The sequence below is a fragment of the Pagrus pagrus genome, assembly GCF_965226575.1.
Source record: "Pagrus pagrus genome assembly, chromosome: 22".
NCBI classification, from domain to species: domain Eukaryota; kingdom Metazoa; phylum Chordata; class Actinopteri; order Spariformes; family Sparidae; genus Pagrus; species Pagrus pagrus.
Window position 1 is genome coordinate 5,593,595 of NC_140204.1, and position 17,751 is coordinate 5,611,345.

Sequence of the window (17,751 nt, forward strand, 5' to 3'; positions counted from 1 at the left end):
ATACGAGCTCACATCTTGCACCGATGTTCGCGTTCACGGTCCCCGCGAGGGATTCATGTTTTTGGTGCAGCTTTTTTCATGATTATCTCCTCGCTTTAACCCTCAGACATGTTGAGCCCCACAGTGAAGGCTCAACGTGAAGTGAAATCAGGAGTTTGATGCTTGTTACGTGCAGCACCTCTGTATGTTTGAGGTGAAATAAACACTGCAGGGCCTTTTTGTCTTCTCAACAAACAGCGACTCGGCCTCCTGCTCTGCCTTTGGCTGTGATTGTGGATATAAGAGTAGGTGTTATCGAGACTATATGTTGAAATCAGTTAAGTATATGTGTGGGAAACACTGCTGGAGTTCAGTGCCTCTCTGTGTGTGTGAAGGCAGTGTTTCCTCACACATATACACTTTCTCATACACCCATTTTCTACCTAAATCTCCACCTTTGTTTCATGTTTACTCACAATCTACTTTAATCTGCTCGCCTTGCATTTCCCTTCACTTGTCATTCCCCCTCTGGTCGATAACTCGACACACAGCGGCATGCCCGGCCCTGCCTCTTGTCTTTTTTTTTCTCTCCCTCTGTATCTGGTCTGTTGACTTTCCTTATCAGGAGTGTGTTTTATAAAGTGGCCCGAAAATACAGCTCGTGTTTTGGATTTCTTTCACCTGCGATCCCATCGTTTACAGCGGCAAGTGGTTAAAAGATGTAGTACAAACCTACTGTAAGGTTTGAAATGTGCATTGTTTACATCCTGTCCTGTGTTTCTTTTAAAAATGTGCAAAAAGAATAAAAAGTTTATTGTTTTAACGGTTAGATTCTGAGCTTTACAGGTCGGACATAGGGAAATTAAAAAGTCCAGCCTCTTGCTTCTCAACTTTTAGGTCAATAGGTCTGATGTAGCCAATCGAAACAATCATAAATCAATCATCAGCAGCATTAGTAGGCCTGCATTAAATAGGAGGGATCACACCACAATCAGTGCATACAGGAAGGGCGTACCACCAGAGAGCATCTCCCTCTCTGTTTCCCTGCAGAGGGTGTGTGATCGTCAGTGGATGGGAGCGGCGGAGCGAGGACAGATTGTCCACTAGATCTTTCACGGCAGGCGGCGTCGTTTTAAATCTCTCCGGACGGATTAAAACAAAAAGCTGAAATGTGTCGCCAAACAACGTCCAAGAAACAAAAGATTTTAATAATAGAACGACAGAAACATGAGCCAAAGAGTAAAATCTATAAAACATCAAGCCGAGAGCAATGTGGTATCAAGATGGCGGCTGGTATTTGTGTGTGAAGATGTTAATGTGCATCTCAAATCGCTCTCTCTCTCCCTCTCGCTCCCTTTCTCTGCTCCCAGGATGCTATGAGGAGTACAGCAGCAGCAGCAGCAGCAGCAGAGCAGCCGGTATGAACGGGAACGGCCCCAGTAAACTCGTGGACCCGCTGGAGGACCCGTTGCCCGGACTGGGAACCTACGAGGACTTCAACACCATCGACTGGGTCAGAGAGAAGAGCAAGGACCGCGACAGACACAGAGAGGTACGAAGACGGTTTTTTAAAAACTTTAAATAGATCATAGTGAGGTGAGGGAGCCTCTCTGGTTATCAGAGCTGCAGTCAGCACACAGTCAACATCTTTTAGTGGGTTTTATGGCAAGTGAGAGGTTAAACTCCAGTTTGTGGTCGCTCTAACGGACAATCTTCCTCTTCACGCCCTGCTCACAGTTTATATTTACAGCTCCACACATTCACACATCAGCACCGGAGGGTTGAGGTAATGAACTTTGCCTTAGCTGCTGAGGTGGAGGTCGTTTTCTGTTTTTTACTGCAGCAGGTTCACTCAGTTTAAACTTATCTGCTTGTAAGATAAAGGCTGGAAATCCTTGAAAATACAAGATTTTCATGTGGTTTTTCCAAGGTTTGATAAAGAAGTTTTTATTTTATTTTATAGTTTGAGCAAAAATAACATAAAGGCATCTGTTTCAGCTCTGAATGAGCAACATGAATATAAAGTTTCAGCTGGTACAGTATGTAAAGTGATCTGATACAGGATATGAAGCAAACAATCTAATCAATGACAACAATCTAATATCAACCTTCTCCTCTTTGTGTCCGTCCAGATCACCAAGAAGAGCCGACAGTCGACTGTGGCTCTGCTGCACAGCGTCAGCGATGCCTTCTCAGGGTGGCTGCTCATGCTGCTGGTGGGACTCATGTCAGGTAGTGCCAACAATCAGCTCCTAAACTTACATGTGCTGTTACCGCTTCACGACTGGAGCAGGTTATAAACAGATACACATGCAGTCTGACTGAAGTTTAACGATCTTGACAGTAACACCTGACGTTTAAGGGCAATAGTGTCTTGGAAAACTGTCTGCTGTGGAGGTAATTTTACGAAGAGGTGTGCGAAGTATTGAAAACCACAAACCGACTTCCTGTCAGCTCATTTGAATGTGGGCGGGAGTTTGAGCAGCAGATATCTGAAAGCCACATGAGACAAAACGCAAACTGACTGCACGGTTCGACAGATGTCACTTGTTGCTTTGTTTTTTCAACCCCTATGAAATTGCACCGATGGCGCTGTGCACCATTTATGTTTGGTGACACAATATTTATAAAGCACACGGCAGTGACCAGACCTGTTCATACCTCCCCTCTCGTTTCTGTGCTGCCTGCGTCAGCTGAAGGTTAATTCCCCGGTGGTGACAGACAGCAGGTGTACAGCCACAAAATAGCTCTAACATTGTCCTGTAAATAGGCAGCGTGACATATTTGTAAAGAGATTCACTTTTCATTATGTTGGCTAGAATCCAGGGCAGGTAATTCTCTGCACCCAGCAAGCAAAAAAAGTTAAGTAGCACAGAGCACAAGGTTGCAACATTATCTCTTTTTACCTGAAACTCGTCCTTGTCTCCTCCAGGCGCTCTGGCAGGCGGCATCGACATCGCGGCCCACTGGCTGACGGACATGAAGGACGGCGTTTGTCTCATCGGCTTCTGGTTCAACCACGAGCACTGCTGCTGGACGTCCAACGAGACGACATTTCAGGAGAGGGACCGCTGTCCGCAGTGGCAGAGCTGGGGCGAGCTCATAACGGGGACGTCGGAGGTAAGAGGTCTCGACACACCTTTGCTGCGGCAGAGAGATGAAGGCCTTCTGCACGCTTTCTTCACTTTTCCACATCTCAAGCTTGTGTTTGGCTAACAAATGCAAATTTCTTCGTGTGAATGAAGCAAGAAAACTAAATTAATTCCACGAAATATTTCCTTTTTTATTGTCTTACTCTTTTCTAACGTCTTGCCAGTGAGTGTCTGCTGCTACGTGAGGGCCAGTTGCACTCTTCAACACATTATACAAGCCTGATTTTCCCAGAATAACATTTCCGATGCCTCTATCAATAGTTGTCACGGTGCTTTGGTTCCACCTGCTGGTTATAAGCTGTCATGACACCACAGCTGAGCCCAAGATGCTTAATAGTTGAAAAACAGCTTTTTTTTAATCAAGCATTTGAACTTAAAGGTTTCTACTCTTGTACATTGTGTGTCTAATTATTTTATATTTATGTGTGTGTGTTCCTGCAGGGTGCGTTTGCCTACATAGTGAACTACATGATGTACATCCTGTGGGCTTTACTCTTCTCCTTCCTGGCCGTCATACTGGTCAGAGCCTTCGCTCCGTACGCATGCGGCTCAGGAATACCAGAGGTAAAACTGCCACAGACTGTTTCTTACGCACACACGTGTACATTTACATTTTTTTATTGTTTGCTCTTGTTTGTTCATGGACAGGGTGATGAACAGGCTGCGCATAATCATGTAATTAATCTCAGGGCTTTATTTGTTTGCTCTATGAAGAACAGCCACGAGCGCAGCTACAGAAAGATACCGTGCAGTTTTTTGTTTGTTTAGCTTCATTCCCACATCGCTGACCCAGCTGTTTTTCCTGACAGCATCTATTCACGTTGATTATTTATATCCAAACTTACAATCCAAACACTATAACAGATCAATGATATTTGATGTGACATTTAAATACAAACGCTGGCTTGATTTTTATAAATAAAGCCAAATAGATTAAACCCGGTCTCATGCCTTCCTGCCTTCAGTGTTTGCTTTCTGTCCATCTCTTGTTCGTTCCCTCTTCTTTGTTTCTGAGGATGTGAGAAGCTGCAGATTTGCTTACACTCTGGAAATACAAGTGGAAAACTTTACTGAGCACAAACATTATCAAACTGATCCGCCCTTTTTCATATATACAGATCGAAAAAGACACAAACACAATCTCTTCCTCTCTCGCTGTGTGCCGCTCTCATCCCTCATTTCGGGGAACTTGAGTCCTGTTCTTCCTAAAGGTCGGACGTTGGTCAGCGGGTCCAGATTAGCCGCTTATTTAACAGACAAACATCGTCGACACAAACTGCTCTCCTTCCCTGCCTCCAATGTTTACGCTCTTAACTTTCTCTCAGTTAAAACGCTCCCTCCCAAACGTAAACGCAAACATTTCCTCGTCTCATATCCTCTCGTTCTCTCTCTCTCTGTCAGATTAAAACCATCCTCAGCGGCTTCATCATCCGAGGCTACCTGGGGAAGTGGACCCTGATCATCAAGACCATCACGCTGGTGTTGGCCGTCTCCTCCGGGCTCAGTTTGGGGAAGGAGGGCCCTCTGGTGCACGTGGCCTGCTGCTGCGCCAACATATTGTGTCATCTGTTTACCAAATACCGCAAGAACGAGGCCAAGCGGCGAGAGGTAGGCACCCCGGCAGATGTGTGTGGGTGTGCAAGGTTTTTAATTATTTGTTCTAGTTTTGGGTCACGTCAGCTGGAGAGATGCTCATGAAATGGACGTCTTATTGTTAAAAGGAAAGTGTTAACGGCTAACAGAGTTAACAGATGTACAGCCACACATAGGCTCTGAAAGCTGGGTGGAAAATACTTGGATGTTTTATAGTTTCATAGTCTTGAAATACCTGAGATACTATGTAGAAAAACAGCAGCTAAGGAACGATAATCTTCAACTATAGATTAAAATGTCTGCTTTGTTGCACTGTTGTTGTAATTTGCCTTTAACACAGAACCACTGAGCTACTTGTTTCCCGCTCTGACTGTTATCTAGAGCTGCAACTAATGATTAAATTAATTCTCCACTAATCTGTTGATTATTTCCTCAATGGATCGATTAGTTGTTGTCAGAAAAAGCTAAAAAACCGATCCCCGAAGCGCCCAGATGACGTCCTCGGATGTCTTGTTTTGTCCTCAACCCGAAGATATTCAGTTTACTGTCACAGAGGAGGAAAGAAAACATAAAACATTCACATTTAGGAAGCTGGAATCAGACAATTTCGACCAGTTTGTTGATAATCAACATGGTCAGACACTTAAAATCGCTGACAGCTACTTGATTAATCGTTTGCAGCTCTAAAAATCGCCATTAACCAAGAACGTCTGTTGACAAAATCAAAAACAAGTTGTGGCTCTTAACTTAAAACTTAAAACCCCGAGATGAATAGAATTAAGAGAAACAAAATAATAGACTCCAGAACCGGTACCAGAGTTGCGGTCAGTTGTTCTGTAACGCAGCTCCGCCTCATTAAGACGGTTGTATGTTTTTCTTGTGTTTTAGGTGTTATCGGCGGCGGCGGCGGTCGGCGTGTCCGTGGCCTTCGGCGCTCCGATCGGAGGAGTCCTGTTCAGCCTGGAGGAGGTGCTTTACCAATGATTTATCGACCCATAACTCAGTTATTTGTCTGGTAATCCTCTGTGTGCAGCTATTCAGGCTGACAACATCAGAGGATTTCTCTGAACACACACTTTGAGGCAGAATTTATAAATCACAGCGATTCAGTGAGTGATTTTGTAGAACAAGCGCCAGATGTTTGATCAGCTCCAGATAACAAAACCGGCCTGAATTGGTTTTTAATTTCTCATCCATTTGTTTTAATTTTTCCTCAACATGTGAATGCGTGCCGGTTTTTGCACGGCACTGGCAAATAACTGTGACGTAATAGACCGAGAACAAGTGTTGACACTGATGTTTTGGGAAATAAATGAGTCTTGGCAGCTTGATAATCCGTCCAATCCGTGCTGGCTTAGGACGGGCAGCTTTGAACCCCAAAAGCTCGCCATAAAAGCCTCTCGAGCTGATAAAAATACACATTATTCGTGAGGAAAGTACTCTTTTCTAATACTTCCTCTTCTCTTCTTTCCTTCAGGTGAGTTACTACTTCCCCCTGAAGACTCTGTGGCGCTCCTTCTTCGCCGCCCTGGTCGCGGCCTTCACCCTGCGCTCCATCAACCCGTTCGGAAACAGCCGCCTGGTGCTGTTCTACGTGGAGTTTCACGCCCCGTGGCACCTGGTGGAGCTGGCCCCCTTCATCCTGCTGGGGATATTCGGCGGCCTCTGGGGGGCGCTGTTCATCAGGGCTAACATCGCCTGGTGCAAGATCCGTGAGTAGTGAGGAGAAGTGTGTCTGTGGATGAAAGGGTTTCATTACTGATTTTAAATGAAAGCCTGTCCTTTTTTGTTTGTCCCCTCGCCGCGCCTGTTAATCATTCTGTGTCTTAAAGGTAAATCCACTCGTCTGGGTCACTACCCCGTCATCGAGGTGCTGGTGGTGGCAGCTCTGACCGCCTTGGTCGCCTACCCCAACAGCTACACCCGGATGAGCGGAGCCGAGCTGATCTCCGAGCTGTTCAACGACTGCTCCCTGCTCGACTCGTCTCAGCTCTGCGGCTACAAACAGGTCAGCTGTCACCTCTTTGTTAAGTCATTTCAAACTGATTTTATTGCCTTTTTCTCCCCTTCCTCTTCCTTGTAATGTTGTTTTGTTTGTCTCTGCTCCATCTTCTTCTCACTCTGCAGCCAGCCAACACATCAGAAACAGGTGTCGGCAACAGTCTGGCTGACCGGCCCGCGGGAGAAGGCCTGTACACGGCGCTGTGGCAGCTGGCCCTGGCCTTAGTCTTCAAGATGATGATCACTGTGATTACCTTTGGCATGAAGGTTGGTTCGAACGCGCATGACACACTCGGTAACATAGCGTGTGAGGATGCCACAGGGACAGCTGCCTGGAACCAGATTTAAAGCAGCGTCATACTTTTCATTCACTGAAATTGCTCATCTGGCCGGCGTTGAAGTTCAGATGAAGTGTAAACGAACCTCTTGAGCCTCTCTGGATGGTTTCTACGCTGAGTCACGGCAGCATGACTCACTGTCATGTGGCCCCGCTGAAGGATTGAGTTACTGACGCGGGGGTTGACCTGTTTATGAAGAAAGATTGTTCTCCAGACGAGGTCGCAGCCGTTTTATTACAGAAGCTTTAAAATGAGTGACGGGGAAATTGGCCATCGTTTTTTAAGGAGGATTCATTACGATCGTCTCCGCTGTTTGTGTTCGGTCACACGGTAATTGGTCAAGACCGATTAGCTTAAGTGCTAATGATGCTTTAAATTGGCAACGCTGCGGGTGAAAACCATCATGACCCTTTCTTTTCAGACTACCAGAAAGAAAACATCCAAAATACACATTCGGGTGTTATTTATACATTCATAAGCAGCAGATAAGTGTTGGAAAAGAGGGTTTTACATATTATAATGTAGTCCTAAGTAGACTTAAGTGTTTTAATAATGTGTTTCTGAACAGCTGTATGTCCTTTTTGTTCCTCCCAGGTTCCCTCTGGTCTCTTCATCCCCAGTATGGCGGTGGGGGCCATCGCCGGCAGGCTGCTGGGAGTCGGCATGGAGCAGCTGGCCTACTACAACCACGACTCGTTCATCTTCAAAGGGTGGTGCTCGCCGGGAGCAGACTGCATCACTCCGGGGCTCTACGCCATGGTCGGAGCCGCTGCATGTTTAGGTGAGGCGCTCGTGTCGCACATTTGTCCTCAGAGGGTCGAGGTGAAGAGGAGATCAGGGGTGTAGACAGAAGGGCTGTTTGGGCATCTGATACTATATATATCGAAGTATTCTGTGCATGTACAGCTGCCAGTATGCCAAGTCAGTCGAAGCTTACATCAGTCTGATCAGGAATGTCTCGGGAGCAGCTGGATGTGGGTATGAGAAGGGACATCTGGACTTCTATTACATCGTGGACCCAGATAAGTGCTGCAAAATTGGACGACTGGGGAAGATTTCACAGTGGGTTTGAGTCCCTGAAGACTTATTTCGAGAAGAATTAGAGAGTATTACATCTTGTTTCCAGAGGAAATAAACACGTTTTAAGTATTTTAATAAAAACCAGGTTTTTCTCTTTAAACAGAAATGATGTGTAGGTAATTTGCGGTGTTTGCATGAGTTTTCTGTTGAATCATCGCATCAGTTTATTAGAAGACATATTGAAAACAAGGTCCGTCACGGTGGTTAAAGCTGAAAACTTTTCTCATACCCACTGTTGCCGCTGTGGCGGTTTTGCATCAAAGTCTTGACGGGTGACGGACGTGAAGTGTTCGCTTTTACCTTCCAGTTATGTCGTCAACGCCAGGGCCAACAGGGCGCAGCGCGCAGATCTCTGATGGCTCGTCATGCTTCAGGAAGTGTTGTGTATGAAAACAGATGGGTAGTAAATTCTTGGCTTGAGAAGAGGGTTTTAACTACCCAGAGCAATCAGGGTAAAAAGGCCACATCCGCCTGTCGGTTAGGGACAAAATTTAGAAAGTCTGAAAATCTGTTGCTAATATATTTATGTTGCTTTGCACCAATTTAGTTACTAGCTAGCGTGAAGTAGCGTTTAATGTGACCAAGAATGACTTCCAGCAACCGCGGGGATATCAAAGCCAATTCTCATCATCACTCTTTTTATTTGTTTCTCTGTTTGTAATTTCCTCATTTGGCTTTCAGTGTGTCTGTCAAAGTCGAACAGCGATTCCCCCGAAGGAAGTGCGATGCCTCGGGAATTAAGATCCGAATCTCGACTCATATTTATGCATTCAGACATTTTTCTGGACTCTCGTCAGGCAAAAAAAACTAGAAACAAAAGTGGCGGGTGGATGTGATCTTCAGCTGAAACTGACGTTATTAGTTTTTTTTTTTCTTTGACTGTTTTGCATGAACAAAGATTGAATGTCGTCATAATCTTTGTCCTCTTGCTTCAAAACATGCAACAATTTTCAAACGGTACCACAACAACAACCAGCACCGGGGAACAATTTAGAGCCGATAATCACCTCAAGTTTTGAATACTTAGGAACTTACAGAAGAGATTTTCATCCTTGTAAAAATGGACAGAACACACAATAAACCTCTTTCATGTCCAGTTGACTGGAGCTGGCTGTTTAGATGTAGGGGGTCGAGGGAGGAGGAGGAGGAGGAGGAGGCGGAGGAGGAGGGAGGAGGAGGAGGGAGGAGGAGAAGAAGAGGGAGTAGGAGGGGGGAGGAGAAGAAGAAGAAGAGGGAGTAGGAGGAGAATAGGGAAGAGGAGGGATGAGGAGGGGGAGGAGAAGAAGAAGAAGAGGGAGTAGGAGGATGGAGAAGAAGAAGAAGAAGAAGAAGAAGAAATGAGGAGGGGGAGGAGGAGAAGAAGAAGAAGAAGGGAGGAGGAGAAGGAGGAGAAGAGGGAGGGGGATGAGGAGAAGAGGGGGAGGAGAAGAAGAAGAGGGAGGGGGAGTAGAAGAAGAGGGAGGAGGAGGAGGAGGAGGAGAAGAAGAAGAGGGAGGAAGAGGAGGAGGAGGAGGAGAAGAAGAAGTTTGTTTTCCGGCCACACCCAGCAGGATTATGATAAGTGGAACCAGTGACGTACAAAAAAAAAAAGCTCAGTCTTTCAGAACAAATGTCCAAAAATTCATTTATGTGGCGATAAATGTTGCAGCTGTTGTGTTAATCCAGACAAGCTTCTCATTAGCTGTGAAAGGCAGCAGGATGATGCAGCTCCAGCCTCAAACAGCTTCATTACACTGTAGTAATAGAGATATTAATGAACGGACAGTGATTCATTCAACAGCAGATGCCTCGCTCCAGCGTTTTTAACGGGTTGTTTTAATGTTCCCCCTCCCGTCTGCCTCCAGGTGGAGTGACTCGTATGACGGTGTCGCTGGTCGTCATCATGTTCGAGCTGACTGGCGGCCTCGAGTACATCGTCCCACTCATGGCTGCCACCATGACCAGCAAATGGGTGGCAGATGCGTTTGGACGAGAGGGGATTTACGAGGTGAGGTTTCTGTGTGTGTGATGTGGCCGCTGGAGCTGTTGAATCGTGTATTTCTGAACTTTTGATGTTGCGCCGCGGAGTCGTTGTTTTTGTTTGCATGCTGTTGCACAAACACGCTGTCAGACGCTTTAGATTTAAGAGGCTCGTTTCCGACGTCTCTGCAGGCTCACATCAGGCTCAACGGGTACCCGTTCCTGGAGCCCAAAGAGGAGTTCGAGCACAGCAGCCTGGCGGTGGACGTGATGAGGCCCAGGAGGTCCGACCCCGCGCTGGCCGTGCTCACGCAGGATGGCATGACTGTAGGAGAGGTGGAGGTATGGACTCACGCACGTACACGCGAAAGCGTTTAATAAATCATAACGCAGGAATGCATGGCAAGAATAAAAAAATACACAGTAATATAGAAAGCACATGTGGTTATATTAAAGCAAAATGTTTGCAGATGCTTATCGCGACTTCTCGAACTGTCTAAACAAAGAATATGATCAAAAAACCTGTATAACAAAGTATAACACGTACTGTCTCTTTAACGTCTCCAGGCCCTGGTGGAGAGCACTCACTACAGCGGCTTCCCCGTGGTCGTCTCGCCAGAGTCCCAGAGGCTTGTGGGATTTGTACTCAGGAGAGACCTGCTCATATCAATAGGTCAGAACTGTGTGTGTGTGTGTGTGTGTGTGTGTGTGTGTGTGTGTGTGTGTGTGTGTGTGCTGTCCACTACAATAGGACAGATCATCAGCTAAAGGCTTAAAAGACATCATATAACATTATAAAATCTTCTGTATAAGTTTGCTTTTATTTTGAAAATATTTCTAATGACATCCTAATTAGTTTTTTATTTATTTACATATTAACTTTGTGACGTCTCGCTCACTTTAAGTAAATATGATAACATTCATGTTAAAACGTCTCAGAACAATATATAAATGCTGCACATTAATTGGATTTTATTTTGAAAATATTGCTGATGACATCCTTACTTTTGTTTTATTTATTTATTCATTTATTTATTTATTTTTTACATCCCACTAAAATAAAAGTAAACTCATATTTAAACATATTCTACAACACTACAGTAGTATTTTGTATTGCCTTTTATTTTGAAAATATTTCTAATTACATCTTAATTTGTGTTTTTATTTATTTATTTATTACATTGAATGCAATTGCAATTTGAAAAATAAAAGTCAACACATATTAATTATTTAATAATATAATATATAATTATTATTCTGTAGGAGTTGGCTTTTATTTTGAAAATATCCCTACCGACATTTTAATTTGTGTTTTATTGATTGATTGATTTATTTTTACATCTCATATAACATAACATTAAAAAACCCTTTCGTATGAGTTGTCTTTTATTTTGAAAATATTGTGACCGACATTTTAATTTCTGTTTTATTTATTTATTTATTAATTTTTACATCTCATGCAATTTAAAAAAAAAATAAAAGTCAACTCATATGTTAAAACATAAGATAACATTACAATAGTCTTGCGTATGAGTTGGCCTTTATTTTGAAAATATTTCTAATCACATCTCAGCTCGTGTGTTTGTTTTCCTTGTGTTTTCTTTTACGTCTCACTCTCTTTGAACAATAAACATGAACCTTCCCCCGCTCTCTTCCAGACAACGCCAGAAAGCGGCAGGAGGGCGTCGTCAGCGCGTCCAGAGTGGTCTTCACCGAGCACGCTCCGGCTCAGGCCGCGGACGCTCCGCCGCCGCTCCGCCTCAGAGGCATCATGGACCTGAGCCCCTTCACCGTCACCGACCACACGCCCATGGACATCACTGTGGACATATTCAGGAAGCTGGGGCTGCGCCAGTGTCTGGTCACACACAACGGGTGAGAACAAACACTTTAATCTTTATTGTTTATTTTTGTCGGGGCAGAAAAACTCCCGAAAGAGCGTTCGTGGTATTTCGCCGTGACGTAAAACATGAGGCACAACAAAAGGAAACGAGGACGGGCTGATAGACGGGAGGAATGACGAAAACATAAACTGACCCACGCTCCCACGCCCGCTCCGAGATATCTTTCTTCGGAGGACGGAGGGAGTGACGGATGGATGTGTAGGAGCGCCTCGGGTCGCTCTGCTGTCAGCTCACGCATTAAAGAGAAAGACGGGAGGGGAAAACACGGACGCTAATGGAGGGAGAAGAGTTAGTACAGAGAGTTCCTCAGGTGTGTTTCAATAAATCCTCCTTCGCTGGCACTGAATTCATGAGCCTCACAGAGGACGGCTCATCTGTCAGCTGACGTCATGAAAACATCCAGGCTGACACCACGGAGATGTTACAGGCACAGCGCTGGTATGTGGCCTACATGACAACACAACACAGGAAGAAGAAGAAGAAGAAGAAGAAGAGCAGTTATCCGTCAGACCAATTTCATGCCATCTTTGTTTTTCTCGTAGCTCGTAAAATTATATCTTCAGGGTCAAGGCCAGGCCCTTTTAGCGTCACAGTGATCAAGACATGATTCACAGACCGTTCGGGAAACTGAGCAGATGACGAGTGTGTTTTCTGCTTACTGATGTATATTTTCCATTTTCTTCACAGTCCTGTGCGTTTTTTTTTTTAAACAGGGGAGAGGATGTCAGAGAACGATCATGATTTCCCGTAGCTCCTCCGTAGACGACTCTTTTGAAGACGCTCTGAGGGCTCATCGGCACACAGTTGTCTAAGTAGACGTTGTTTGAGGACTTGTTTACTTACAATGCTGGATCCAGCAGTTTTTGCCTAAAAAATAACAGAAACAAAGACAGGAGCTGCTGTTTTTTGTCATTTGAAAGCGTGGCAAGATGTTTACCAAGACTTTCTGTCTTCCTTTTGAAATCGTTACCATCCGCGAAACCGCTTCTCTCCCCTGAAAGGACGATATTTCACATTTCACGCACTGTTGTGTGGACGCCGGTGTGGAGAATCACATTCATTGGGACCAGAACAGAAGATACTCCCAGAGAGAATAAAACCCCGAATCAGTGTTTAAATCACTTTTCCGCTTCATGTCTCTGCTGTTTAGCTGGAGGTCTGACATGTTCAAACACACACAGCTCTCTGGGATTATGTATATTTTTACAAATGTACAGACACGCTGTGCTTCACAAACCGTGTCAAGGAGCAGTTTGCAAACAGACGAAACAACACAGCTTGTGGTTTCTCTCTGTCACTTTCTGTTCCTGACACACACTGTATTCATTTCCCAGCAGTCCCGGCACATTTAGTCTTTCCCTCAGACTAATCAGGCAGCGATGGATGAATGTGAAGACGGAGCTCTTTTCTAGAAAATATGTTGCGAGAGAAAAGAAATACGGAGGCAATAAAATGTTTTTAAAAAAGGGAGAAGAATGATCAGAAATGTGAGCAGGAGGGGAAGATAGTTGTGGGATGTTTTCCAGCTGCACAACACGACATTACATGTAAAAAAAAACACATAGTTCAGCATCTTAAATCACAGTCATCGCACAACTCGTACCCATTAATTCAGACATCACAGACTCAACTAAGTCCCTCCAATTAAACTCTCAGGCCTGGGTGGCCACTGGAATAAAAGCACAATGTTGTGTGTGAGCGGCGCTTTTCAAAATAAGATGGAGACAGTTTGTTTTCATAGTTTTTTTTTGTTGTTTTTTTACACTTTTTGGATGATTTTTACGAGAGGTGGATTTAAAGTTATCGGTCAAAGTCGATGCCGCACAGGCCGAGATATACTGGAGCCTACACTTCCCACAATGCAACTTGATAGTGTCTTCACCTCAGGCTCCCCGCCCCTGACATTACTATGACATCATTGTTTTTATTCAGACTCGGCGCCTTTTGAAAGACATTCGAGTCCTGACTGAAGTCTGTAGACAGATTTCTAAAGTCCAATGTAATTCATGTACTGTTAATGATTAACCGATAATCGATCGATAAGGCGTCCGAACATCAACTGAGAAAACTGCTTAAAATGTGCATCCCTTGTTTTGAATATTAACATTTCACATAAAAGAGTTTAAAGGAAACTGAAATAATCCTTCTTGGGAAAAATATACAGTCAACATTTCCCAAAAATAAGTGTTTTTTTTCCTATATTTAGCAAAATATGTGACGCCCATTTGTTTTTCTGCAAGAACAAATAACTTCTAGATGTGACAGAACTATTTTAATACCGGACAGAACCAAAAACTGGTTTCAAGAAGAAGTAAAAGCTTCTCTATTTGGATAGAAAATGATTTATAGATACTTGTTTCCTGAGGGTCTCATTTGTTCAGGATCAATTTAATCAAATCAGATGAAATGCAGCTCCGAGGGCCAAACTTTAATAAATCACAACTAACATCACTGACACGATTTTGGGAAACGCTCTGAGCTCTGAGTGAGTAATGACACGTACGCAGCTGAGAGTCTCGAGCAGCGCTGCCAGTTGGAGCCGATGTGTGCGGCGCTAACGGGGCGGAGGCCCTCGAGTTACTCCGACTATATCTGAGAGGAGAAGAAATGAACATCAGCAGCTGTCAACAAGTGCCGTGTTTACTTCACGGGCATCAAGCCTCCGCGCCAGCCGCCCACCAGAACGTCTCATTATCATGAAGAATAAAAATGTTAAAGCTCACTCGCCCCGTGGGCACGTTTGACATCGTACCCGGCCGTTGACAGGCTGTTGACAGGCACCACAATTCCCGCGGGACTCGCGCATATTTGCTTCAGATGGGCTCTCTCTCTCTCTTTGTGGCCTAATAATGGAGGGATGATTTTTTATTTTTTTTCTACGAGAGTGGATCCACGTGTGACCTGAAAATGAAACATTTTTCAGGAATCGCACGTTTCATATGGGACTAATGGGAATCAAGCGAGGAAGAACGAAACGACGTGAGAGTCGTCTGCTCTGCTCGATCAGGCCGGACTTGTGTTTGCATGCGAGCCGGTCACTCATTGTCTAGGAATGAAGATAAGTTTGACACAGTCGGAAGAGAAAAGACCTTGAGGGGTGTTATGATCCGTGCGCTCGTCTTGTGAGATGGATACTGTTAATTTCAGCGCTCTGACTGGCAGCAGTGGTATTTTCCCACACTATCTTTAGTCTAGTTAGTATCTTTAGCTCAAGGTCGGAGTTTAAAAAGCCTCCTGGCCTGAGTTTTAAAAAAAAAAACAGGCCTGTTTTACTCACAAACAGGACACGTAATTATGACCACAGAAACATCCCCCCCAGCCTCGACAGCTCTGAGGAGTCTGGCTATTTTCTGTGGTTTTCTTGTTTTTAGTCTGTTTTTTTTCCCCCCGCTCCAACACACATTTACAGCCTCACGCAATGAGTCCATGCCCTCAGATGATTTGGTTTTTGTATGATATTGGCGCGTGATAAGACGACTCATTTATGGATTTATTTTTTTTTAATAAGCTATTTGTTTTATTATTCAGTTCCTTGTTAAAAAAGTAAGGCTTGTAAACTGTATTTTAGGTTGTTGCCAACAGCGTATCCAGTAAAAAGATCAGAACCGACAATGCGTTCGTTCGTCTCATCAATATTTTCCAACAATCTGCATTTTCTGTGGCTCAAACCCCCAAAACAGTTGGTTTTTTGGTCCATTTCATCCATAAAATGTCAAAGAAGTTGAGACAAACGCTCTTCACAATGTCCCCAAACCCAAAGTGATGCCTTCAGCTGCCTTCTTTTTTTCCAAAACCCAAACACTCTTCATTTATAACCATCAATGACAAAGAAAAGCAGCAAATATTGAAACAATTAGTTGCCGTTTAAGATTCTTTTGATCGACTAATTGATCAGTCGACTCGAGTAATTCCAATCCGTCATCCGTCGACGAGCCTTCATGTTTTCTGGGTCCGATTATCTTGAATCACGAGCTGCCAGCCGCGTTGTCGTTTGGGAGTTAGATGAAACGTCCCGGGAGCTTTTGCACGATTAATCTCAGAACAAACACAAACACGCTTTTTCTAACGCCACGCTCGTCTTCTGAAGCCGAACCTCCACCCACTGCGCCTCTGCTCTCCGTCACTCCCGTCGACTTTTACATGACGAAGCAAACAAACTATGAGATGAAGTAATTTGACTTTCATTCTCTTGTCTCTCTCTCTGTGTTTTTTTTTTTTAGGAGGCTGCTGGGAATCATCACTAAAAAGGACATACTGAAACACATGGCGCAGATCGCCAACAGAGACCCCGACTCCATCCTCTTCAACTGAACCTCCATCCATCCGTCCCTCTGTGGACCAGAGGACAACGAAGACACCAGCTCGTACACTCAAACCGAATGCACCTTTTACCTCTTCAACTTTTAAACGGCTGTTCGAGAGAAAGCCGAGCAGGTCGAGCTCCGCTTGCACAGGGCGACCGCAGAACAATGGATTTATTTTGTCTTTTTTTGTAAGATGGAGGCGTTTTCTGGCTTTCCGAGAAGAAAAATAGCCTCTCCGAAACAATGCCTCATTCTTGTGACACTGCGATTTCACGTTCGAGAAGAAGATACACATGAGAAATAAGTCAGTGGAATATTTCACATCTGCTCCGTTTGGCTTTTTTCCATTTTCTAAAAAAAAAAAAAAAAGAGAGAGAGAGAAATCTGTAGCTCCAAGGAGGAAAAAAACCATCATCGGCCATCTCGCTTCTCTGCAAACACCTGAGAGAAAACATTGTAAAGAGGAGGAGGGAACAGATAATCCTCTGTTAGAGACAGGAGGAGGAATAATGACATCAGGGGGGAGATAAAGAGGGTTTGGGGAGCTCCGTGCCTGCCTGCCCTCCGGCCCTCACAGCGAGCCCAGGCAGAGCGCACTGCGAGCTGATGGATGCTCCCGCCACCTCCCCCTCCCTCCCTCCCTCCTCCCACCTTTCTGTGAGGTTTCCCCTGTAGCCTCGGGGGAAACATCCAGGAGTGTGAGAAGAGGATCTAACACACACACACACTTTACACTCCATTAAGACTTCATGACAGCCTGGGAACTCTCCAGAAATGTCTTGTTTTTTTTTGTTGTTGAGATTTGTAATAATGGGTGAAACGCCAGCCTGGGAACTATGCAGTGTTGTCCCGCCGGGTTGGCAACATGAACAGTTATAATCTCATATCGTGCACACATTTATGACGATGCTGCAATAACCATGTCATGGCCTTATGGAAGAGTTGTGGGTGTTTTCCGGGCTGCTGAGGAAGGGCTCGAAAAAATGCAAAAAGATGGAGAATCATGACAACGTGAGTTAATTTATGTAAATGTAAAATTGTTTGTCCCACTAAATTATTTCACTTAAATTGAGTGTTTGTGTCTGTTTATTTCTTTTGTTTTGTTTTGGATCCTGTGAGATTAACACACGATTACATTTTGGTGTCTTTAGTTAGTTTATAAAATACAAGATTTTGTTCTTGAATCTTTTGATGTTTTCTGTTATTTTTTATCAGCGTTAGACAAATAAAAAAAAAATAGTTATCTGACTAGAAAATGTGAGATGTAGCAGGGCTAGCTGATGTTTTCAGCAAAAACGAATCTCTAAAACTAGTTAGCGACTAGCTGCTGAACGTTTTGGAGCATTTAGCAGCTAAAGAGCCAGAAGGTCATGTTCCCGACAAAGATACTGAATGCTAATTTAAGTTGTTTTGGTTTTAGGATCCAGATATTAATGTTTAG

General features: G+C 44.2%; 1 protein-coding gene across 3 annotated transcripts in view; it reads left to right on the forward strand.

Annotated features, from left to right (window-relative positions):
* clcn5b (chloride channel, voltage-sensitive 5b) overlaps window positions 1-17,378 on the forward strand; it is a 30,479-nt gene extending 13,101 nt beyond the window's left edge. For all 3 annotated transcript variants that reach the window (XM_084343767.1, XM_084343766.1, XM_084343768.1), the window contains 15 exons: window positions 1,350-1,531; window positions 2,112-2,211; window positions 2,912-3,099; window positions 3,573-3,695; window positions 4,533-4,739; window positions 5,613-5,693; window positions 6,202-6,436; window positions 6,557-6,732; window positions 6,852-6,992; window positions 7,658-7,844; window positions 9,988-10,130; window positions 10,295-10,444; window positions 10,670-10,775; window positions 11,761-11,977; window positions 16,227-17,378. In XM_084343767.1, coding sequence (XP_084199893.1) covers window positions 1,350-1,531; window positions 2,112-2,211; window positions 2,912-3,099; window positions 3,573-3,695; window positions 4,533-4,739; window positions 5,613-5,693; window positions 6,202-6,436; window positions 6,557-6,732; window positions 6,852-6,992; window positions 7,658-7,844; window positions 9,988-10,130; window positions 10,295-10,444; window positions 10,670-10,775; window positions 11,761-11,977; window positions 16,227-16,317 — 2,327 coding nt within the window. In that variant the 3' untranslated portion in view covers window positions 16,318-17,378. The remainder of the gene's footprint in view (window positions 1-1,349; window positions 1,532-2,111; window positions 2,212-2,911; window positions 3,100-3,572; window positions 3,696-4,532; window positions 4,740-5,612; window positions 5,694-6,201; window positions 6,437-6,556; window positions 6,733-6,851; window positions 6,993-7,657; window positions 7,845-9,987; window positions 10,131-10,294; window positions 10,445-10,669; window positions 10,776-11,760; window positions 11,978-16,226) is intronic.
* Window positions 17,379-17,751: the final 373 nt, after the last annotated feature.